Below are 25,178 nucleotides of genomic sequence, written 5' to 3'. Positions count from 1 at the left end.
CCTCTGGAAGGTCATTCTTTTTAAAGGAAAGAGTGTTGAATGCTAAACACTTTGAGGGTGAGTAAACGATACACACTCCAAGAGCCCTGGGTCAGAGAATTAAGGCAACGGGACAGATGGGGACAGTTCTGAGCGCTTCTGTCACACTGCACCTCCTCTAGGGCGGGCATTGGCCCTGCTCATCTGGCTTCCCCACCAGCTCGCAAGCAGGGGGCACTGTACGCGCCTTTAATGAAATGAACTGACGCCATCTAGTGGCCAAGTTTACAAGATTTTTTTTTTTTTTTTTTTAAATGCCCTATTTCTTCTGCTGTTCCTTTTCTAAGGGGAGAAAGGCGAGTCTACGTGAGATGGGGAGAATGGGCTGCACTGAATGGCTTTTGCCTAGGCTGCAAGAGGCACACTTTTCTTTTCTAATAAGTGATAGTAAAAAAAAAAGCAAACTATTTCTGTTTGCAGTTTTGTTGATTTTTTTGTGAGAAAAACACAGAACAGTTTTAATTTATCTAATTTCAAAATTCAGAGCAGGGACTGAGGCAATCTGGTACACAGAAAAAAAAAGCTGTATTAAAATGTAAATTTCATTTCTGCATCATAGCCAGTTAAGGGACAAGGCAGAGGACTGAGACGGAGATGGTGGGTCATGGGAAGGAGAGGATGAGATAAGGGGACAAGAAAATGAGAAAGAGGCATCTCTGGAGGGAGAAAGGAACATTGTCACTGAAAATACTAAAGGACATTATCATGTGTGTTGTGCTAAGAACAAAGGCATTTAGACGTTGATATAAGAAACAAGGAGATTAGTAAAAATTGGATTTCCAAGTCAAGCTGATAAAAGCCCTCATCTAGCAATTTATAAGCTTTCCAGACATAAATGAATTCCAAGATTAACTCAACTATCTGTTGCAAGAGAAAAAAGACCCCTAGTTTCAGTACTTCTTTCCCCTGAAAACATGGGGTTGATTTATTTGCTCCTATCCAATTCCACAACTGGCAGGATGGCCGTTCTCATGAGAGGACCACTGTCCCTTTAAATAACTTTTAGGTGACATTTAGGAGCCACAGGACACTGCTGGATGTCAAAGAGACAAAGCCGTCACCCAGCCCAGTCGTGAGAATCCTGAGTTGGAAGGACCCAGGATGCTCACCTCCCACTTGGTGGAGAAATCCCTTTTAGGCTGGAGAGCTCACTCATTAGGACACCATACCTTTGTTGCACTGGGCAGCCTGGATGGCTAGAAGGTTTTCCCACAATCTGAGCTGAAATCAGCCTTTCTGCTCTTCCACCCATTGATCTTGCTCTGTCCTCCAGCAGGTAAAGAAAGCTTCCTCCAAAGAATCCTTCAGATGACTGGCTTGTACAGCAACATCTGAGAGCAGTTGCATAAAGGAAACCCTCCCTTGGGACGAGAAGCAAAGGCAAGTGGCGAGAGGGAAAGAGTGGGTGCTGGATGGAAACCAGCCATATGCTTGGCCTCTCTGGTCTGTCTTTGCTTGGTGGGCCCAGGAATCTGGGCCTCTGTCCTGCTGCTTATTGCATGAGTTACGTAAGGATCAGGAGAGATAGGGTGCTTTGGGGGAAATGATGGCTGGGGCTCTCCAGAAAGAGAAGGTCACATAAAAAGGCCAAATAGAATTTCTGAAAGCTCAAGGATAGTGGGAACCTAAGGGAGTGTGCAAGACTGAGCTGGTGATACTTCTTCCAAAAGCTGCAAATCATCACCAAATTAGCAGATTTTTGGGTTAAAGGGCTCACGGGAGAAACTCAGTTGCTATGAATTTCAAAGCAAATGCTTATTTTGAAAGGGAAATACGCCCAGGACCATAGTACTAAATAGATAAATTTTCTATACGCTTCCAATTTGTTCAGCCTGATTATTTTTCTTAGTGGGTGTAAGAATATATATATATATATATATATATATATATATATTTATATATATATACGTCCCCCCTTCTTTATCCTCACTGATTCTTCAGATAGCTCATCTTTCATATGCACTGCATTCCCCTTCCAGCCACAGGCCTCGGGAACTACAGAGTTATGTGAAGTGAATCAGGGAAGACCCTGCCGCTGGGGCCATCGTGGAGGAGTTCACAGCCCCTTTTCCCAGGCTGGCTGCATTAATATAGATCTTAGTGCTCACATCTGGGAGGGGGAATATGGGTTGTGAGTCATGGGGGAAGGGAGGGATGAAAAGTCACAGAGAGACATCTGCAAAACAAACCAGAAAGACCCAAAGGAGACTCTTTCTAATATAAATATAGGGCTTTTGCTGGGACAGGTTGGTTAGACTTTCCACTGGGTGATGTGTGGGAAAGGACCCAGAAGAGATGGCTGAGGAAGGGGTGAGAGCCCAGGGGACAGAGCTGTGTGCTCTGGAAATCTGCTCTGGGAGACAAAAGGCCAAAGGGTCCACAATGTAGGATTCCATGGGCGGCATGTACCACTGGGGAGAGGAATCAGAATTTCAGGCAATCACCTTTCTACCCCAATGGCTTTCTTACCTCATGGCATAGTTCCATTAAGGATGGGGTTTAAGAAACTGTGCGGAGTCCTGTCACCAGGACCTGTGACTTTGTGGGGGAAGGGAAAAAAGAAACAGACTCCTGAAACAACTGAGCACAGGAGATAAAGACTTGATTTTTGGCCCGAGGAAAGAATTCAAAGGTCTGGGCTTTGTTTGCTGAATGGGAAACTTCTCAGCCTCTAGGTCTGAAATGAAGCCACATACTGCAGACCTAAGCCTTCTGGACAGGCCTCGGGGTGACGGCTTTGTGGTCAGACGACTGGGGTCAGGACTCAGCTCTGTCACTGAATGGGTCAATTACCTGCTAACGTGGCAGGTAGGTTACCTAAGTTCAGTCTCAGTTTCCTTGTCAGTAAAATGGGGACAAGACTCATTCCCTGACTCCCATTCTGGAGCGCTGTGCTCACAGCCGCTAATGAGCTAATATCTCTGAATACACCTGCAAAACAATAAAGCTCTAAACTGGCATGAGATATCTGTGTCACAAGGCTGGAAAAGAGCCTAATGTCTTTGAGAGTAAAAATAGGCACAGGCGGGCTGAGGTAACAGAGGGATGCAGGCATCCTAGCAAGGCTTAGGGGGGCTCTGGGGTGGGGGGACTGTCTCCTCTGATTCTCCAAGGGGCGCTGGTATTAGAAAGGCCAGCAGCACTGGGGCTAGGCAGTGCCCAGACAGGGCCTGACTGCTGACTTAGAAAGTGCCAGGACGGGAGTCGGCCGAGAGCTGCACGCAGTCCCCACCGCTCGGTCTGCAGAGAGCGCAGGTGCCAGGTCTCTGAAGGAGGGGTCAGCAGTTCACGGTGATGCTCAAAGGACAACTGTGGCCTTGCTCCTGGGCACCGTGTGTACACTTTATGAAGATGGGGTGCTGACTAAGTTGGCTGGCAGCTCCACAGGCCAGGGAGCCCCCAGGAGGGGCAGCAGTCAGCCAGTCCCACTGCTCACAGACTCCCTGACCTGCCCACGGTTGCGGAGCGGGGTGTTATCTGCTCCCCAGGAAGCCCGAGTGCCTGTTGGCCACGCGCGTGCAGGAGACGCAGCAGGCGGTCTTGTAGTAGTTGTAGACGCAGAGCCTGGCCTGGACCACCACGTTGCAGTTGTAGTACCTGTCCTTGCAGTTTTCATCTGTAGCAGAGGAGAACAGAAAAGACTCTCTGAGCACGACGGGCAGCCTGGACTTAGGGAAGGAGGAAGGGCGGTGGGTGTGGCTCTTCATCTTGGTCCTGCTGTTTATTACTGATGGGAGGTGTGAGTGTGGGCTGAGAGCTTATATTTTTTTCTTCATCTTTAAACATGCAGTTGAAATCTATCTACTTTGGCCATAAGGATGCTGGAACCAAATCTCTGAGTGCATTGCTGTTTTAATCAATTCCCATGTAAGTTTATCTGTTGATGGGTGGCTTGGATTGCCATCTGTGTTATTAAACTATGAAATATATACCCAAAGGATGCTGACCCCCTTCAACTCCATGACTAGGCACAAGGTCACAGAGAGACGGAGATGAATCTGGCATTTTCATACCAGAGAACAGGACGGAGCTTGAGAAAGATGAATATTTTACTCCAAGATAGGACTCCCTACTTACCAACTTCAGGGACGCAGTCCTGAGGGTTACAAGATTCTTTCTCTTCTGGTTTCAACTGAGGGTCACAGAGATTACTGAGGGTCATCTCATCAGACAGACAGCGCACTTCCCGGACGCGGAAGCCGCCCTGGCAGCTCTTGGAACACTGCCCGGGGAAAGGAAGAAAGTTAGATTTCTTGATAGCCCATTAGCTCAGCACACAGGAGAAGACAGATATTAGAAAATTTCAGACATCTACCAAAGGAGACAGAGTATTAAACTCCCCTGCACCTAGCAACCAGCTTCAACACGCATCCACTCATGGCTAGCCACGTCTCGTCTGTACCCACCCAGGTCCATTATTTTGAAGCAAATCTAGATATCATATCACTTCTTCCATAATATTTCTGTCTGTAGCTCTAAAAAACAAAGACTCTTAAAAAATTACCACGATACCATTATTACACCTAGAAATCAACAATAGTTCCTTATCTTCAAAGATATATTCAGTGTTCCTATTTCCATTTGCCTTGTGAATCTCAATTTTTTTAACAGAGTTTTTTTTGGGGGGCATCAGGTCTGTATATTGCAGCTGGTTGACGTGCCTTTTACGACCCTTAATCCACGGGTTCCCCTCCCCGGTGTTTCCTCTCCCTTATACTTTATTTGTTGGAGGAACTGAGTCATTTGTCCTGTAGAGTTTCCCATAGTCAGGATTTTGCTGACTGCATCCCCATGGTACTGTTTGACATGTTCCTCTGTCTTCCGCATTTCCTGCAAATTGGAAACTGGATCCAGAAGAGGCCTTAACAGGTGCAGATTTGATTTTTTGTGGTGAGACTGCTTCATAGGATGTGTATGGTTGTCTCTCTTTGGAGGGGGCCAGCAGCCACTGGTGAGCAGATCCATTAGTTCATGTGGGGTTGAAAAATGGTGATAATATCCTAACACCTCTTCTTCTTTTATAAGCTGAGAATCCAAAGAATCCCTACCCCTTCCTCACATATATTTACTCTCTGGTTACCCAGTGGTATGGCTTGTTTAGGAGAGACAGGGTAAATTCTTGACTATTTTCTTTTATTTATCAGTTTTCAGAATAATGAGTTGGTTCCCCTAGCATCCTCCAATGGTGGAACCTCTAATTAGTTTTTTTTATCATTACAAACTTATTATAGATGGATGGATTTAAACATATGTGATGTATTTCATTAAATCCATGGTAGTTATTATTATTTTTTGTTTGTTTGTTTGCGGTACGCGGGCCTCTCACTGTTGTGGCCTCTCCTGTTGCGGAGCACAGGCTCTGGACGCGCAGGCTCAGCGGCCATGGCTCACGGGCCCAGCCGCTCTGCGGCATGTGGGATCTTCACAGACCGGGGCACGAACCCCTGTCCCCTGCATCGGCAGGCGGACTCTCAACCACTGCGCCACCAGGGAAGCCCGGTAGTTATTATTTTTACTGATGCCCCATCAATGGCTATCAGTTATTATTTTCACTGATGCTCCATCAATGGCTATCAGGAGCCCAAAAGTTGGTTCTTGAGCCCTTTGGACATGAACTCGTCTTTGAGACTCTCCTTGCTACCTGGTATGAAAAGACATCCCGATTTAATTTATACCTATAACAGTCACAGACCTGGAATCAGCCATTTCTCTAAGAATTCTTGGCTCCTTGTAGTGGGGAGTGGCATTTTGAAACCGTATTCTGGCGGATAGGCATGCCGTTTGCTACTGGGTTGGTCATTGTTTCCAGGCTCTTTCAGTGGATAAAACAGGGAAAAAAGTTTTTTAAGATAAATTAATTTGTGAGTTCATACTGATATTTCTAAGTCAAATTCAGGACAACAGGATTTTCACTTAAATCTCTTCTACTTTTGGTCTGTATCTTCTTTCTCCTAAGTTAAGAATCCTATTTCTCAAGGATACTGGGGATAATAGAGCTCTACTATCATACTAGCATATTTACTGGTACATATATTATCACAGTACCATAAAGTAGATTATTCATTTACTTTATCACCCATTATACAACCAATCATCTCAGAACACAGGACACCAGCTATCACTAAACATGTGATTATTGCAAACACTACAAACATTTTTCTGCAGTCCTTTTTGTCCTTAGGGATGGATAGTCAAATTACTATGGTTTACAGCCACATGCAAGGGTGCTGATGCCACCAACTGCATACATATTTAGGTTAATTTGTTTCATTGCATTTTCCATTTTTAGGGATTTATTTTTTTAAAAGAATAATTTTGTTAAAAAAATTTTTTTTTTTTGGCTGTGTTGGGTCTTCGTTGCTGTGCGTGGGCTTTCTTTAGTTGTGGCGAGCAGGGGCTACTCTTCATTGTGGTGCGTGGGCTTCTCATTGCGGTGGCTTCTCTTGCTGTGGAGCATGGGCTCTAGGCACGTGGGCTTCAGTAGTTGTGGCACGTGGGCTCTAGAGCGCAGGCTCAGTAGTTGTGGCGCACGGGCTTAGCTGCTCTGCGGCATGTGGCATCCTCCTGGACTAGGGCTCGAACCTGTGTCCCCTGCGTTGGCAGGAGGATTCTTAACCACTGCACCACCAGGGAAGTCCCTGTTTTATAATTATATAAAATATTTACTTAGTTCCAAACTCAAAATTTATAAAACAAGGTAAATTAAAAAATGTCTTGCTTCCATCATCTTTGCTACTATAGTAACTATATATTTCATATTAGTTTCAGTTCACTTATTTATTTTTAAATTTACATGCAGAAAAATTCAGTTTTTGTGGTGCACAGTTCTGAGTTTTGACAAATTCAGAGAGTCATGTGTCTCCCACTGCAAACAAGACAGAACTTTCATCACACACAACGAATCCTCTTGTGTTGTCCCTTTGTAGTGAGATTCACCCTGCTCCATCCTCTGGCAATCACTGATCTGGTCTCTGTGCCTATAGTTTTTCCTTTTACAGAATATTATGTAAATGTAATCATACAACATACAGTTTTGGGGGGGCTCTTTCTTTCATTTAGCAAAATGCATCTGAAGTTCCTCCAAGTCGTGGGAGGTATCAGTTCATTCGTTCTTGCTGCTGAGTGGTACCCCATTGTTTGGACGCACTGCATTTTGTTTATCCACTGACCTGCTGAGGGACGTCTGGGTTGTTCCCAGGCAAGGCAGGTGTCTTTGGAGTTGGTGGCCTTTGACGTGGCCTGGTGAGTTTGGCCCTTTCTAGACTCTCTAAGCAGAATGGCAGAAGAAAATAGTGATCTGTTCCTGCTTTCTCAAGGGCCTTGGTCAATATCAAAATAATAAAATGGTAGTTCCCAGAAGTTGGCAAAACATCTTTGAAACTCAACACCTCCTTTATTCCCATTTGCACCCAAGGTGTGGTTCACCACATACCCAAATGGCTGTCATACACTGTCTGAAAACAGAATTCTCAGCTTTTATCCACATATTTTATAAGAAAATCCCTTTGATCACCTTTGAATGATTTTGAGGAAGGCTCTGGCCTCTACTCTGGAGTCACCTACAGCCACTGCTTGACGATCTTCCCTGACAAAAAGCAGAACGAACACTGGCCCCCTTGTGTCCAAGTCATGTGAAATGGTCACTGGGAACGATGACCTCAGGAATTTTTCTGTTTTAGGAAGTTTCTTAACAATAAACTCTTTCACTTGAAAAAAAAAAGAACTTTATCACTGTTTCCATCCTTTTCCATTTCATTCCTTACTAACCTAGTTCTCTATTCACTCTGCCTCTCTGTAGCTCTGTCTTTCTTCATTTACCCTCCTTCCGTACAAAAAAGGATTTGAGATGGCTTAAGAAATACATAAGAGGGCCACAAGACAAAAAATAAGTGAGGAAACTGGGGTAAAAAGAAGATAAAAGTAGGAAAGAGAAAGAGAAGCCAGAGAACATTAGCACCTATAAGTCACTTTGTATATTCTGATAAACTCTCTCTCAGAGATGGGCCACAGTTTTGGCTCTGAGTTTCCTAGTAGCCAATTCAAAGAGAAAAACAGGATCAGTCCCATAATCCATATTGTCTATAGGATTTTTAAAAAAGTGTACAACACACACACACACACACACACACACACACACACACACACACAGGTATGGAGGCCTGACAGAAATTCCTCCAGTGGGATTTATAACAAGATCACTTCATGATGTTGTATTCTCAACAGCATCCCTGAATCCTTTCAGCCATCAAACTTCTGCAGCAGTATTTCTCAAAATGTTGGTTACACCTGTAGCCAACTCACCTAAGGAGCAAATTCCTTGGCCACGTTGGACCCAGAATCGGCCATTTCAAACAGATCCCCTCTGATTCTTATGCACACAAAAATTTGAGAGTCACTATTTTATGGCCTCTATAGTTTAGAAATCAAGATTGTCCCAGTCTCAGGCTCCCCACTCCCCTCCAAGCAGGCTGAGTCCAGGGCACCCTGGCTGTGACCAAGTAGAGCTGATTGCTGCAGGGAATCTACTCGAGGGCTGAGCCCAGTGCCTGGTACCCAGTAGGCGGCTCAACAGTGCGGGGGGAGGGGGGAAGCATAATGATGTACTAACACAACCTCTACCAAAAGCACCGGGACTTACCATGCTCCATTCTGTGTTAAACCATTTGGCTCCGCAGGGCTTGAGGTGGCAGGATTGCTGGCTGGGGGGTCTCTCCAGGAAGGAACATTCATAGGGTTCCAGCACTTCAAAGGTGTCAGCGTTCTTCCTAACACAAATCACCTCCCTCTGTTGGGTCCCGCTCCCACACTCGATGGAACACTGGAGAAAGAAGCAGAGAAAGATGGGTGCCACATGACGGAAAGGGGACGAGAACTGCCATCCATTGAGCGATGTTTACCAGAGCTTACCATCATTGATTCAGTGAGGAAGAGCCCGAGGGTGCCCGGAAAACACTTCTGGAGGAAAAGTTGCACACAGATTCCAGTTTTCCTAACACTTCTGTGTCTGGAATGGAGAGTGGGTGCCCTGAGTTCTCACAGCTCGAGGATGCTGGCTGCTGAGATCCTGGCACCCTCAGTGAAATGTGAGTGAGATAGTGTCCCGTAGGCTTTCCCACAGAACATACCAGCCAGTCAGTTTGGTTTTGTCTGGTAGACTCCTGACACCTCTCACTGTAAAACAATGAACTAACATTCTAGTTTATCTGCTGGTCTTTTAGGGGAGGGAACTGGGAATGATTTCATTTCCCAGAGTCTGCATGCCTCTGGATGAAGGGCTACATTAAAATTCTTTGGGACACACAAAGCTGAGAAGACCACAGGCTTGGGACAATGTCCCCTGGTCAGCCCTCCGCTCCCAACAGGGCAGCCAGCAGGAAGGCTTTGTCCGCGGAGTCCAATCCCCTGGCTTCTTACTTGGAGCTAAAGCTCGCTGCGGTTGCGGCCACGAAGAAGCCAGTCAGATAATGACACGTCTTGGTTCATTGTGTTAGGTTATGGAAATACGATGCATGTAACCGCCTATAAGTTATTCCATTTAGTATCGATTACTTTGTAAAATGTTTTTTATTTATGTTTGGTATACTCTTAATACCTTTTGATTAGAAAATTTTACAAGCTGTGATCTATATACTTCTAAAGACTTTAAAGAAGCTCTTGCCTTTATGAATAGCCTGTAAACATGTCTACAGCTGAAACTCAATAGTATCCTTGCTGCTGTATGCAGGCACATGGTGAAATAAAAACAGAGTGGAAAAACCCACGTCACTACCCAGCAAAAGTACCCCAAACCCAAGGCAACAGACAATGGATTATTCACACAGGGCATAGTAAACATCTCCATCAGCAATTTCCACTTTGTGCCTTCTTTCTTCCATCTTCACAGACATCCAGAAAACTACAAGGCTTCTTAGTTTTGGGACTGTCTGCTCAGATGTTAGAGAGTAAATGTGATCCAGACACAGGGGCAGACAAGAAGGCTGCTCTTAATAGCTAAAGACTGTGAAAGAACCATCCCCCCCAGTCCCCCGCAAGAACTAAGACAATCTAAGGGTGAAGTAAACCCAGAATTGACAGGGAAGAAAGAAAGCATCTGCGCATGAATAATAGACCTGGTGGAATATCTTAGGAATAAGAGTTGGGCTACTTTGTCTCCAGAGTAGAAAAAGACTCCCCAAGCCTGACAGGTCTCATTCTCTTGGGCTGGCTTCTCCACCGGCCTCAACAGGACCACTGCTAGCACCTGTGCTCACAACTTCCCAGGGAGTCTCTTCCCCTAAGTCCACGTGAAAAGTCCCAGGAAAGGACTCCATTTGGCTCGGTTTGGGTCACATGTCCATCCTGGACTAATCACTGTGACCGGGCCAGTGGGGTGTTCAAGAGGCCAACTCTCATTCAAACCACGTGTCTGGAAGGAACATTTATTTTTATATCCTGAAGTCAGTTAATGTTTAAGACTTTCTTTCAACACAAATGCTCTATTTCATTTTCTTTGGGGATAATATCAAATTCCCAGGGCAGGGAGGTGCCAGCAGGCTCTGATAGTCTGACAAATTCAGAACGAAAACCTTGTCCACAATCAATCATGTCCTGACCCTTTGGATGACAGGCAATAAATCCCATGTTTCTAATCTTAGCAGAGATAAATGCTGCCTTCACCAGGATTCATGCGACTCTCAGTTCTCTGAGTAGGTCTGGAGTCAATAGGACACCCACAGGTCAAAAAGACCTGAATCGGGCTTCCCTGGTGGCGCAGTGGTTGAGAGTCTGCCTGCTGATGCAGGGGACGCGGGTTCGTGCCCCGGTCCGGGAGGATCCCACATGCCGCGGAGAGGCTGGGCCCGTGGGCCATGTCCGCTGGGCCTGCGCGTCCGGAGCCTGTGCTCCGCAACGGGAGAGGCCACAACAGTGAGAGGCCCGCGTACCGCAAAAAAAAAAAAAAAGACCTGAATCCTGCTCCCCTTTCTTCTTCCTCAGACATTGGTGGACGTGTGAGTCGAACTGCACTGTTTATCTTCTCTGAGTGAAGGCTGTTATGATCCAGTATTACGATTTCACACAGGACTCTTCCCATTGCCTCAGTTTCCATGAATACTTGGTGTAATTAGTGTCCCATACACAGTCTGCTTCTGAATTATCTTTGGGGTGTAGATCCTAGGTGTTTTGCTACCAACAATGAGATAGAAACACTGGCAGAAAAAATAATAAACATGGAGAAAGGGAACTAATATTTATTAAGTACTCCCCACGTCCTAAGCAATGACCCTTTTATTTTTATTTCTTTATTATTATTATTATTATTTTTTGTGGTACGCGGGCCTCTCACTGTTGTGGCCTCTCCCATTGCAGAGCACAGGCTCTGGACGTGCAGGCTCAGCGGCCATGGCTCACGGGCCCAGCCGCTCTGTGGCATGTGGGATCTTCCCGGACCGGGACATGAACCCATGTCCCCTGCATCGGCAGGCGGACTCTCAACCACCGCGCCACCAGGGAAGCTCAGCAATTACCCTTTTATATACAGTGTCTAATGAAAACCCAATAGCAACTCTAAAAACTTGATATCATTATCCTCATATTTGGATGAGGAAACAGGCTCAGAGAGGTTAAATTACCTGCCCCAACTCAGAGAACTAAGGCGATGCAGAACTGGGATCTGTTATCAAGTATGTCTAACTCTGATACCGACTTGGGTAGCACTGGAAGTACTTGAATTCTTTCTTTTCTGAATTTTTAAATATTTTACACTTTGTATTATAAAAATATTAAGGAAATTTGAGAAGAAAACACTTGCCCATGTTGTTTATATAAAAAACTATACTTTGAAGTGGTTGAGATAGGGTTCATATACTTTCATATTCTGTTTTTCACTTGCCTTTATATTATATGTATTTTCCACATCTTCCTAATTATCATTGTTCTTGTTACGTATCTTAATGAGTTACGATATACCATAATATCCCTAACCATCATGCTATCATGAACATCTCTGTTGAAAAAACTGTTTTTTCTCCTGCTAATTATTTCCTTAAAATGAATCCCCAGGAGTGGGGTGATTGGGTGAAGGCAAATGAACATTTTTATGGTTCTTGACTTTTATTGCCAAACTGCTTTCCAAAGGGGTTGTGTTGATTTACAAGGACAAGGCAGTCCATTTCTTTTCAGGGTCTGTTTTTAAAGCTACTTAAAAGAAATAAAATTCTATATGGAGCCAGAGGTCCAGATAATGTGTAAATCATGGTCATCAGCCAGAAAGTCTTTGGAGAACCAGCCCCGGGAGCCAAATACTAAATGGCCCGAGAACTCAAAATACCGATGGTAATCATAACGGGGCAAAGAGGGAATGATGTTAGGGGGTTCATGTTCAATTTTGGAACCCTAAGGAAAAATTAATTAATCAATTAAGTTACTTTTTTGAGGCTTTTGGTATTATTGGTTCTTCATAATGAACAAACTTAACTTTTTCTGTTTCTGCTTCGTTCCCCCAGCTTTGTTGAGATATAACTGACAAATAAAATTGTAATATATTGAAAGTATGCACACGATGGTATGGTATACATGTGCACTGCGAAAGGATTCTTACAGTCAAGTTCACACATCCATCACTTAGCATATTTACCTTTTTTGTGTGTATACGTGACCACACTTAAGTTCTACTCGCTTAGTAAATTTCAGTATACAATACAGTATTATCTACTATAGTCACCATGTTACACATTAGATCCCCAGAACTTATTCATCTTATAACTGAAAGTTTGAACCCTTTACCAACCTCTTCCTCTATCCCCCACCCCCAGCCCCTGGCAACCATCATTCAACGCTGTTTTCCTGAGTCTGACTTTTTTTTCAGATATCACACATAGTGATACCATGCAGTATTTGCTTTTCTGTGTCTGGTTTATTTCACTTAGCATAATGCCCTCCAAGTCCATCCATGTTGTTGCTAATGGTAGGACTTCCTTCCTTTTTAAAGGCTGAATAATATTCCATGATGAACAAATACCACATTTTCTTTATCCATTCATCTGTCGACAGACACTTAGATTATTTCCATACCTTGGCTATTGTGAACAATACTATGAACGTGGCGGGGGGCTGGGCAGTGCAGATATCTCTCCCAGATAATGATTTTCTTTCTTTTGTATATATACCCAGAAGTGGGACTGCTGGATCATATCTATTTCTGCTTTTGACACTCAAATACAGACACAGCTGACTTTATTAGCAATAATAGCGCTAGAAGCTACAATTTATTGTGTGTTTATTGTATGTCAGGCACTGCACTACATACTTTGTACACATTACTTCATTTCTTCTAAAAGTAACCTCATAATGTGCTTCATTATTGGCATTTTGTAGACAAGGAAACCATGCTGGACCATAAGCTTCCTGAGGGCAGGGATATTTGTTTTGCTCAATGATGTATCCTAAGGGCTTAGAGAGAAGAGCACATAGTAGGTGCTCAATAACTCCTGGGTTTTTTTTTTTTGAGATATCACCAATATCTGTTAAAATGGCAAAAAAGAAACAAAAACAAAAACAACTCAGACAATACCATGATCTGATGATACAGAGGAACTGGAACTTTTAGACATTACTCACAGGAATACAAAAGGGTACAGCCACTCTGGAAGAGCTTGGAGCTCTGTATTAAATTAAAAAAACATTTACTACACAACTCAGCAATTCCACTCCTAGGCATTGACCCAGGTGAAATGAAAACTTATGCACCCATAAAAAACTGTACATGAAAGTTAAAATGGCTTTATTCAAAATCACCAAACACTGAAGTGTCCCTCAACTTGGGAATCAACAAGTGTAGTATGCCCATACAATGGAACACTACTCAGCCACAAACCTAATGAACTATTGATGTATGGAACAATGTGAATAAATCTCAAACGCATGTGTATTACATGTAAGCAAAAGGAAGCTGACTCAAAAGGCTACATACTGTTATATACAGTAATATGAAATTTTGGAAAATGTAAAATTATGAGGACAGAAACAGACGAGTGAAAAAAAAAAAAAAAAAAAAGAAACAGACGAGTGGATGCCAGGTGCCAGGTTTGAAGGAAAAAGTTGACCACAAAGGCACAGGAGAATTTTGGTGGGCAATGGAACTGTTCTATATCTTGATCGTGGTGGTCGTAACACGACAGTAATGTTTGTCAATAATGACAGAACTATATACTAGTTATGGGTTGAACTGTGTCCCCCGAGAGTTCATATGTTTAAATCCTAACCTCCGTACCTCAGCATCTGACCTTGTTTGGAGAGAGGGTCTTCACAAATTAATCAGGAATAACTACTGTTGACAGAATGAGGCTCCAAGAGCATAAGTAGCTTCTCCAGGGTCATGGGTAGCACAGCTGGGGTGCAAACCCACCCGGCACCCCTGGGATACACCGAGCCCTATTCCCTGACCCAGAAACAGGTCAGGGGACGGACAGACACACCCGGTTCGGGCCACTCACCTGACTCCAGCTTCCCGCAAACCACTCCACCTCGCCCGTGCAGGGCCCGTTGTCACACGGGGTGGCCTCCACTGGCCGGTTGTTCCCGCAGCCCTCCAGCGGCAGGCTGCTGACATGGTTGGTCATGCACACCACCGAGCGTGTCCGCACTCCAGCCCCACACTCTGCCGAGCACTGCGAGACAGCAAGGGGCGCCTTAGAGGGGAGGCCTCCCCGCAGGTTCTGAAGCCACTCTCAGAGGATGCGAATGACACCGCGTTTCCCTACCACCTCTTCCCCTGGAAACCTCTGACCACTTGTCAGGCGCGCTTTCCTCCATTACGGGATATCAGTATGGTACCCTGTCCTAGATTTTCAGGGACGGTCTTCTTTCCAAATAGCCCGTCCCACGGCTGTGAGTAACACACTTACACTTGTCAGACTACTGTTTTGGCTTTCGATTTCGAAAATCTATTCAGCAGCAGAAGAGTGAGGGCACGAAAACGCGGGCACACCATCTGCCTGCTAGTAGCTGAGTCTGGACTGGTCTGGGAAGGGACGGCGGAAGTCTGTCACAAGACATTGCTGCCTGATACTAAGGCAGATGGCTCCAGTCCCCGAGGGCCACAGCTATGGGAGTATTGGGAGGTGGCCTGATATAAAGGGAGAGCTGGGCCTGGGAACTGGACACATCAGTGTTAATATCCCTGCTATCTGTGTGACCCATGCTCACCTGGACAGCTGGTACAGGGACACATTCCTGGCAGGATGACTCAGAGTCTGCACTATAACAAGATTTCCAGGGATTTGTAGGCACATTACAGTTTGGAAGCACCTTGAGGGATTCTGCTAAGGGAAATGGTGCAGACCTGGCCTAATTGGGAGGGAGGCACTAAGGACAGAGGCAGGCACTAATGTCTCCATCCCAGTTAAACCTCCAAGGTCTTCTGAAGAATCCAGAAACCCAGAAACTGTTCATCTGATGAGCAGTCCAGCTGCGCTGGTCAGAATATGCCTACTGCCAGCCAATCAACATCTTCTACAAGAAAAGGCAGGCAAAACTCCTTATCTCCTTCCCCGCTCGCTCCTTCACCCCAGCGTACATCCTCGAATTTTGCTTAGTATTTTTCCCTAACATTTTTTTTTAATTATGGTAAAATACGCATAACATAAAATTTACCATATTACTCATTTTTTAAGAGTACAAGTCAGCGGCATTAAGTACATTCACGTTGTTGTGTGACCAACACCACCATCCAACTCCAGAATCCCTCTCTCTTCTGATATAACTCTTATTTTTGTCTTTGATAGATGAATTCAATTTCTTAATGGCTTCCCTCGTACACAGGTAACTGGTGGGCTAATGATGAACTATATACACCTTGGAGTTCATCCTTGACACCTGACACCAGGGACCCTAAGGCGGCTGCGCTACTGGGGAGGGGAATGGTGGGATTGGTTTTGAGTCTGTAAGAAGCAGGGAAGGGGGCCTGTCATTTGCTGAGTGCCTGTTCTATGCCAGGCACGCCCAAGATGTAGGAAAGTTGTGATGTAATCCCTCGCTTTATTTAGAATTTCATTATCTAATATTCGTGTGACGTGCTAAGGAGAATTAAATGAATTCTTTCATACCCACATCTCGATCTTGGAGGCCATCAGTCTTCATAGAAGGATAGAAAGCCTACAGTAGTTCACCTCTGGGTTTTTCCCCAAAGCCAGAAATCACCTTTGGGATTCCAAGCTAGCGATTCGTCTCTGTGTGGTTTGGGGCACGTCGTGATGCACAGCTCCTGCCCATCAGACCAGCAGCCTTGGTCCCACCCGCCCGCCGTCCGGCACGCTCACCCTCTCGCTCCACTCCGTCAGGAACCAGCTCTTGGCGCAGGGTCCCATGTCGCAGTTCTCAATGTCGTTGGGCCGGAGTTTCATGTTGCATTCCTCGTCATCGACCACGTCCCCGATGTTACTCACACACTTCACATCGCGGGTCCTCTGCCCCACTCCGCAGGGCACCGAGCACTAAAACACAGCAAGCGCACATCAGCGCACCGGGCAGTGTCAGCTCTGAGGGTCCCTCTGGTCAGGGTGCCCTCGTCCTCGTTACCCGCCACCTGAGCAGAGGACGGGGTGGGGCGAGACCCCTGGGTTGCTGGGTCCCCTCTCAAGCGATGCTACCTGGGGAGGATCCCAGCCTGAAAACATCACACGCCTTCTCTCTAAGATCACCTTGGATGTCTCGCCTACTTTGATCCTCTGGGCCTCAGTTTTGCCATCTATAAAATGGGAGAGCACGATTGGAAGGAGGAGTTGGCTCTAGCAGCCTTTGCCAGCCTTCACTCCACCGTGACACAGGAGAGAGAGGTCACCTGTGTGCACACGGCTGCCATGGGCTCACCCTGAAAGTTGGCCCTTAAGTCTATCAGGATGACAGGATGGCCCTATCGGCACATCTTATGGTTTGCAGAATAGTCCTTCCAGAACCCCACAGGAGGGGTCCTCCTGGAGAATCCAGGGTTCTCCCACGTCAGGTCTTGGAGGGGGGAGGCAGGAGGGTGGTGGTAGGTCTTGGAGAGGGAGCTCCAGAGCAGGCTGGCCTGCTGCGTACCGAGGTCCAGTCCGTCCGGATCTGCCACTCGCTGCAGATCTTGAGCTGGCAGGTGCTGGTGGTCTCGGGCTTCTCCAGGTGCTGGCAGCGGTAGGGCTGTACCGTCAGGCTGCGGTTGGCATACACCTGGCGACACAGAACCTGGCGGTGCTGCATGCCCAGGCCACAGGTTTTGCTGCACTCAGACCACTCCCCGATGTCCCAGCTAGCTCAGGAACGAGAGATCGAGAGGGACCGGTCACTTCAGTCAACAGGAAGAGAGCATCTTACACAGAAGTTGGCCAAGCCAACTTACAAAGAAGCGTCAGAATTGTTATGGGTGATCCCCAGCCCAGAGCAGTGCCTGGCAGTCTGCCTAAGGCCGTCTGACTCCATAAAGAATGTGGCTCTGTTCCATATTCTCTTTACCAGTGATTAGGGCCCAGATTCCGTAAAATTATAGAAAACCAAGAAGGTACAAAAGATTTTTATCTCGTCAGAAAAATAACTCCAAAGATGAGTTTTATTACCCTGCAGAACATTAACCCACTTTGGAACTAACTTAGAAATCTTCTTCCAACCTTTGTTATTTTTCATGAACTATTTACATATCAGTTTCACATATTCTCCTCTGTTATCCTGCTTTGTCATTTCCTTAAATAAGACATCGGCACATGGGTACTATGTCTTCGGATGAGAATTATGTTCTTATTAGTTTGAGAATTATGTTTTGACCCCTTTTAGGGCTTTCCCTCCTTGTTCTTCTAAAAGTGTCCTATTTATTATTCAATAACTGAACCAAGACCTCTCCTGAGACACTCCCCAAGCAGATGTATTTGTGACTTACATTAGTCTCTCTCTGTACACAGCTCACCTGAGCACTGACTGCACTGGATTGTAACTCCTTGCTCCCCTCTTTGTTTTCCTTGCCAGCTAAAACCTAATTTCTCCAGTTCACCAAAGGCTTCCTGGGAGTGTGCTGAGCAGTTAAAGGCTGTCAGCTCCTGTGTGAATCCTGAAAGCCAGGTGCACTTGCTAAACAGATTGCATTTTATGCATAGACTAAGTCTCCTGTTTCTAAATCAGATGTAGGCTGATTTAAAAATTAGATTACATCTACTACTAGGGTCCTATGCACAAGCAACTAGAAGTGGGCTGAAAACAGGCAGAGGCCCTCTTACAAGGCTGGGCAAGGGAAGATGTTGCAGGGTTCCTCCTCCGGGGTCGGCTTCATGCTCGAGTCACAGTAGCTCTCAGGAACCTCTTCGTGAGTGTTTCTGTTCACACAGCGAAAAATAGGGTACTGCGATCCTGCAGGGACAAGGAGAACACACTCTAATGCTGGGCTATGAACGCAGATGCGCAGAGATCCGGATGCTGATGAAGAAAAGCCTCAGCAACAGAACGATTCACGCACACACACTCCTCCGTTCCTGAGTTTACACGCAGCTCCTGCACAAGGGATTTCCTAGGCACCGTCCGGGGCAAAGAAGAGCAGGAATAGTTCCTGCCCTCAAAGGCCTTATAATCTATTTGTGGACATGGTTTGAACTTGTTCAGAGGCAGATAAAAACAATTCCCCTAAGAGTTCAAGACAACAAGAAAGATCGATAGGCAGGGGAATGATTATAAAATGAACACAAATAATAACTTTCCACAGACATGAAAGAGAGAGGGTTTTGCAGAGAGAGGGTTGGTTTTGGATAGCTGTGCACACGTGTGTCTTGGAGGGGGGCTCTGTCCAGGCCGTGGAACTGGAACAAAAGTGCATGGCAAACTGGCCTGCAAGAGCCAGGTATGTTGAAGCAACAGTCAGGTTGGGGCAGAGAAGCAAGAAGATTCAAGAGAGGCTAGAAAAGCAGCTGGCTTCGCCTTTGTAAATCATTTTACACATTCCCCCAGTAAAGGACTGATCCAGTGGAATTTTGGTTATTTGAGTATATGTCTGCCTCCTATGAGATGGTGAGTTTCTAGGGGACAGGATTGGTGCTTGCTCAACCCTGTAACCCCAGTACAGCAGGGGAGTAAGTGCTCCATAAAAGTTTGTTGAGTGAATATTTATCAGCGGTCTAACATTTGTTTTTGTTACTTTGTTAAAAAAAAATACTGACTGCCTAAGTTTTTTTTGTATGTTTTAAATACACAGCCTCATGTTTCATACTTAATAAGGCATAACCTATTTTGGAGAAACAGTCAAAGTTTGTTCAGTGAAATTTCTAGCTCTCAACGGGAAAAAACAAAACCAAAACTGATTCAATTCGGCCTGCCTCTCTCTCTCTCTGCTACCCCCTGGTGGCAGCACTGAAGTATTACTACTGGGTGTTTACAAAGAACCGTAACTGGGGGAAGGTGCAACCTGAGCGTCTGGAGTGTAAGATGCTTTTTCATAAATGACTGTGCACCCACTCCACCCACCCCCGGCCCCAGTCTAGGCCAGTAGCTGAGTCCTGCTGGGTAGAACACGGGCATTTAGCCTACAGCTTTGTCTCAGTTCTGTTGCTAATTGGTCAGGCATTTAGAGTTTCTCAACTTCAACTTGCTATAATTTTAATTGTAACTAGAGGGCTAACTTTGAATGTGTCTCTAAATATTTCAGCAGCCACGAAGTGTTCCAATGCTTCTTTAAGCTGATTTTGTGGGACACACCGAGCCAGAAGGTAGTTCTTGTAAAAAACATGACAGTTTGTAAGACAGTTTTGAATCAGAAACAATCGTTTGTTTAAACTACTATGGGTGTAAACATTTACAATGCAGCTATAACTTGAGACCATTATTTTAAAATAATGTTCCAATTAAGCATAATTATTAGCTGAGTAAAAAGCAGTACCACGCGTAGCACAGGGAGATCAGCTCCGTGCTTTGTGACCGCCTAGAGGGGTGGGATAGGGAGGGTGGGAGGGAGACGCAAGAGGGAGGAGATATGGGGATGTATGTATATGTATAGCTGAGTCACTTTGTTATACAGCAGAAACTAACACACCATTGTAAAACAATTATACTCCAATAAAGATGTTAAAAAAAAAGCAGTACTGGCTATAAAATTAATAGGAAGCATAAACTTTTGTGGAATTAAATTTTGTCCGGTAACATATCTGCTTCCATTAAGAAGAGATTTTTAATGAAATTCAGCAAACATTAAGGACATTGTGCTGAGTTACAAAGATGAATAAGATTCAGTTCACAGCTTCCAGGATACTCATTGGGATGCAGTTAATAAGGGCTTAAGTAAAAATTTTATTATTCAGCCCATCCCTTTCCCATCAGACCATGCGGGTTTAACTTTTCTACTTACACGTTTGTGGCTCGGAAGGCAAAAGTAACTACCCCAACTGCTTGGCACTAATGAGGGGGGGATTGAGTATCTTTAGCTGAAAGGATACAAGTTACCCTAGGAATGCTCTGTGCCTTGGAAAGATGGGTCCTGTTTGGGGCTGTGTGCACTTTGGCCACTGCCTGCCTTCCCCCTGGTCCAGTTCCAGCGTTTAGACAAGGACACAAACTCAGAGGTACTCTTTCTGTCTCCGATGGTGGGAAAACACTAGATCTGTAGTTCTTGACTCCAATGACCGAAAAGGTTTCTTTCTCTGGGTCAGTTTATATTTCTGCAGAAAGGGAGACTATCACTCAGAATGGTATCTGGCCACCTCTTCATTGTCCAAGCATGCAACACAATTAGCCCTCTAAGTGCTGGCCAGCAAGAATGGGGTGGGGAGGTCAGGTGCTCGCTGGGCTTCAGGTAGCAGGAACAATCTGGGATCAGTTTGGTTGGGCTGTACGTTCAACGTGTTGATCTAAACAGAAGTATGTTATGTTGGAGGGGGGACTGTACCACAGGTAATCAGTGGACATTAAAGGAGGTAAGTCAGTGAATTCAGGGGACCGTGTAGAGGTCAGTGAGGCATTGTGGAGAGATGGACAAAATAAGAAGAAAGAAAAAATTAAATAACTCTAGTCTTGGAACGTAAGGGATCAACTGGGCCAAGCCAGGAGCTTGACCAGATAAACAGAGGTCCGGGCAGTGACTGGACAGAGTATGGGCCTCTCTTGTACACCAGTGACAGGGCTCCCCCCCGTGATCATGCTATCATGATGCTGGAATTTTAATCTGCGAGGCACAGAAATGTGTGGTCTGGTGAGTGTTGCCAGGAAGGGCTCGAGGAGAGTCTGGGAGAGGGTTTGTGTGGGGAAAATGATGAGATCACGAGGCAAGTGGACTTGGGTTGTGTAGAAAAGAGATGGGCAGCCCTGGCAGGCTCAGAATTTCTTGGTCACGGCACACTTGTCCCTACCACTGACGACCATGAGATGAGCTAAATGTTTTGTGCATCCACACTGCTTCCCTGCCCTGACATCTCTGAGGCCATCGCTGGCTGGGAGCCAACCTTAGAGGGAGCAAAGGGGTCCCTCCACCATGCCTGGTACAGAACAGATACAGACTGTTGAATGACCACCTGGATGAGTCCAGTGAACACAAGGCTGGGTGAGCAGCACGCAGGGTGCGTGGCAAATGGCACATGCTCTTGTCCTTGTCCCACTGTGTCCACAATGCAATGCCTTATGGTCTCCAGACAGGCCTACATCTCATCCTACTGGAAAGGCTGGGCCAGGCTGTCTTTAAAGACATGAAATGGAGGACACTCTTCTATACATGCCACCCTTGATATCAAACCACATAACAATCTTTATCCTTTCACCTAGTTTTCACCTAGTTCTGAGTGCATCTGTTTTCACCTGATCTCACTTAGTTCTGAGTGTATCTGTTTCAGTTAGCAGGCAACACACCACTACCTAAATGGCAGACTATTTCAGCACTATCAAAATACTTTTTGGGGGCTTCCCTGGTGGCTCAGTGGTTGGGAGTCCGCCTGCCGATGCAGGGGACACGGGTTCGTGTCCCGGTCCGGGAAGATCCCACATGCCACGGAGCGGCTGGGTCCGTGAGCCATGGCCGCTGAGCCTGTGCGTTCTGAGCCTGTGCTCTGCAACGGGAGAGGCCACAGCAGTGAGAGGCCCGTGTACCGGAAAAAAAAAAAAAAAACCTTTTGATCCTGGGCTCCTATGTCAAGTACATTTCATTTCACACTGCTTACCTCTATGGCGTCATGGACAGATCCTCACTAAACTGATTTTGGCCTTAATGCATAATTATCTCTAGCTTTCTGCCTCTTAACAGGCATTTAACTTTCCCTCATAAGGCTTATAAGAGAAGTTGGCACAATGACTCTCCAGTTCACATTCTCTGCGCAAGTATTAAGTATAAGCACAATAAAACCTCCATAAATCAGCACTCCAGTTATGAAGCCATCATGGAACCAGCAAAGATTCCAGGCAGGAAGGGCTCCAGACCCCAAGAGGAACCAAAGACTTAAATTCGATCCTCAAAAGCCATTAAGTCAGCACTCTTATGAAAAAGATAAAAGCGTTAAAGGTGGTCGTGAAAGATTTTTCCATGTGTTGATTATGCCATCGTTTCCAAGTTTTGTACTCTCAGACGCAAGTCTCTTGAAGAAAAGGAAAAAAATTCCCCAAACCAGTACGCTGGAGGTATGTTTCCCAGTTGCAGAAACTCCTCAGGGATACAGCCTCTGTTTCTATGGTAACCTGCCCTCGAAGAACAGGTGTTTTACAGTCACAAATAGCACTTTACTACAAGCAGGAGGCTATCACCATGTATGTGAAGGAAATCATGACTGCACAGTTATACATATCCTTGCAATGAGGATCTAAGGCACCTGGAACAGAAAAGCAGCATCAATTTCCAACCCAGGTGCAGAACATCAGGTCAGGGGTTTCTGGACACCACATCCCACATCTATCTTGCCTTTGAGTGTTCAAGGACACAGGACCATGAGTCCACATCACAGTCCAGACTGATACTGACCCTTTTACACACAGCCAGGCTTTGCTTCAAGCCTATCACAACTCTGCTGCTTTATTTATTTATTTTTATAAATTTATTTATTTTATTTTTGGCTGCATTGGGTCTTCGTTGCTGCACGCGGGCTTTCTCTAGTTGCGGCGAGCGGGGGCTGCTCTTCGTTGTGGTGTGCAGGCTTCTCACTGCAGTGGCTTCTCTTGTTGTGGAGCACGGGCTCTAGGCGGGCGGGCTTCAGTAGTTGTGGCACGAGGGCTCTGTAGTTGTGGCTCGCGGGCTCTAGAGTGCAGGCTCAGTAGTTGTGGCGCTCGGGCTTAGTTGCTCCGTGGCATGTGGGATATTCCCAGACCAGGGCTCGAACCCATATCCCTTGCATTGGCAGGTGGATTCTTAACCACTGCGCCACCACGGAAGTCCACAACCCTGCTTTATTTAAATTTCACCTAGACTCCACCTTTCCCCCTAAATCCTATTACTGGATCTTTTCTTGCCGTTGGAGAGATGCCCTATGCTCCCACTGGTGTGTGGTCCCCTTTGCTGCATAAACTGACTTCGTTAGGCTACAGCCTTGCTCCAGGTGTTCTGAGTTGATTGGTCTTAAGATAATGGGACAAATACAGGATTAAGAATTTACTGAGGAGGAAGAATGGAGCTGTGGAGTGTAAAAGCTAGCTAACTAACACTGCAAGCTCCCAAAGCATTCTTTTTTTCTGAAATCCTTAGATCTGAGAATGACTTTTTTTTTTTTTTTTTTTGCGGTACGCGGGCCTCTCACTGTTGCGGCCCCTCCCATTGTGGAGCACAGGCTCCGAACGCGCAGGCTCAGCGGCCATGGCTCACGGGCCCAGCCGCTCCGCGGGATGTGGGATCTTCCCGGACCGGGGCACGAATCCGTGTCCCCTGCATTGGCAGGCGGACTCTCAACCACGGCGCCACCAGGGAAGCCCTGAGAATGACTTTTGAATGGCATTTGTGTAAGTGTTCCACAACCTTGACTCGTACGTCAGCTTGTAAATCTTGAACTAGGTGAGTGTATTCTCTGATTATTAATGAACACACTGTGCGGGAAAGGGTTAACTCAGCAGGCCTGGGTTGCTCAGACCCTGCATATTCCAAAGAGAGACCTGTATTCAGGACTGGTCCTTGACCAGGGCTGGAGACAACCTCAGAGCCCTTGGGATATTCTGCTGATAAGAGTTTTTCTATGCCAGAGATCTTGGGTTGCGCTCTGTCAGTTTGACAAGCTAGTTTCTGACAACAATGTGATTTCTGTGAATGCCTGTCTTTGCATGCCTGAGGCCTTAGGCCATGTTGTATTAGTTTGACCTCTGGGGTGCTAAAGGTTGAGTAGCTAATGTGGGAGCTACAGGCCTATGTGATTGAACCCCAATAAATCCCCTGGACACCAAAGCTGGAGTGAGCTTCTCTGGTTGGCAATACTCGGCTCATATACAATATTGTTGAGAGAACCAAGTGCATCCCTGTGCCACTCTACTGGGAGGGGATACCTGGAGGCTGGCGCCTGGTGTGTCCTGGACTTTGTCACACGTGCTTCTCCCTTTGCTGATGCCAATCTGTAGCCTTTCACTGTTACAACTTGTAACCATGAGCACGGCAGGTTTTCTGAGTTTTCTAAGTCCTTCGGGTGGATCACCGAGCCTGAGCGTGGTCTTTGGGAACCCCCAACACAGCCTCACACTGACGAGCAATCTCACAGTCAGGCTCAAGGAGGGGAAGCTTTGCCACGTGCCTGGGGCCTACCTGCATGTTCCCCACTCCTGCTCGGGGATCTGCAGAGACCCTCCTAGCCCGCACATGAGCTCACCTTTCCCGCAGGTTGTCGAGCACTCCGTTGTCCCCAGCTGTTTCCAGTTGTGATCCCGGCTCCGCCGTGGGGTCTGTGGTGCTGGTGGTACCACATTGTCCGGCCGGTGGGGAGAGAATCTATCAGGATGCCTGACCGGGAAGGTCTGTGCTGATTCCGAGGTGAATATTTCAGGTGCCCCGCCGTGCACGTCTGCCTTCTCTTCGTCCCCCTCTTTCCCTTCTCCCTCCTGCTGGTTCCCCCCTTCTGGTACCAGCTGGCCGTTGAAGGGCTCCCCTAGGAGAGGCAAGTGCACACACCACAGAAGATGGGTTTGGACGGTGAGTTGTAAAGAGGCAATGGCTCCAACATTAGAAATTAGGTAGCATGAGATCATTTCTAATTCAGAGCACATATATTTAAAAG

General features: G+C 46.1%; 1 protein-coding gene across 2 annotated transcripts in view; it reads right to left on the bottom strand.

The window, feature by feature from the left end:
* Positions 1–3,512: 3,512 nt before the first annotated feature.
* Positions 3,513–25,178, bottom strand: part of THSD4 (thrombospondin type 1 domain containing 4) — a gene marked incomplete at its 3' end in the record, with an annotated part of 565,068 nt that continues 543,402 nt past the window's right edge. For both annotated transcript variants that reach the window (XM_082648619.1, XM_082648620.1), the window contains 8 exons: positions 24,774–25,049; positions 18,255–18,384; positions 17,095–17,299; positions 16,335–16,508; positions 14,511–14,684; positions 8,678–8,857; positions 4,117–4,261; positions 3,513–3,655 (listed from right to left, as the gene is read on the bottom strand). In XM_082648619.1, the coding sequence (XP_082504745.1) occupies positions 3,513–3,655; positions 4,117–4,261; positions 8,678–8,857; positions 14,511–14,684; positions 16,335–16,508; positions 17,095–17,299; positions 18,255–18,384; positions 24,774–25,049 (1,427 nt within the window). The remainder of the gene's footprint in view (positions 3,656–4,116; positions 4,262–8,677; positions 8,858–14,510; positions 14,685–16,334; positions 16,509–17,094; positions 17,300–18,254; positions 18,385–24,773; positions 25,050–25,178) is intronic.

Source organism: Grampus griseus (assembly GCF_964374135.1).
Source record: "Grampus griseus genome assembly, chromosome: 2".
NCBI lineage: Eukaryota > Metazoa > Chordata > Mammalia > Artiodactyla > Delphinidae > Grampus > Grampus griseus.
Note: the sequence above shows the minus strand (reverse complement) of the source record. Positions and strands in the feature narration are given on the sequence as shown.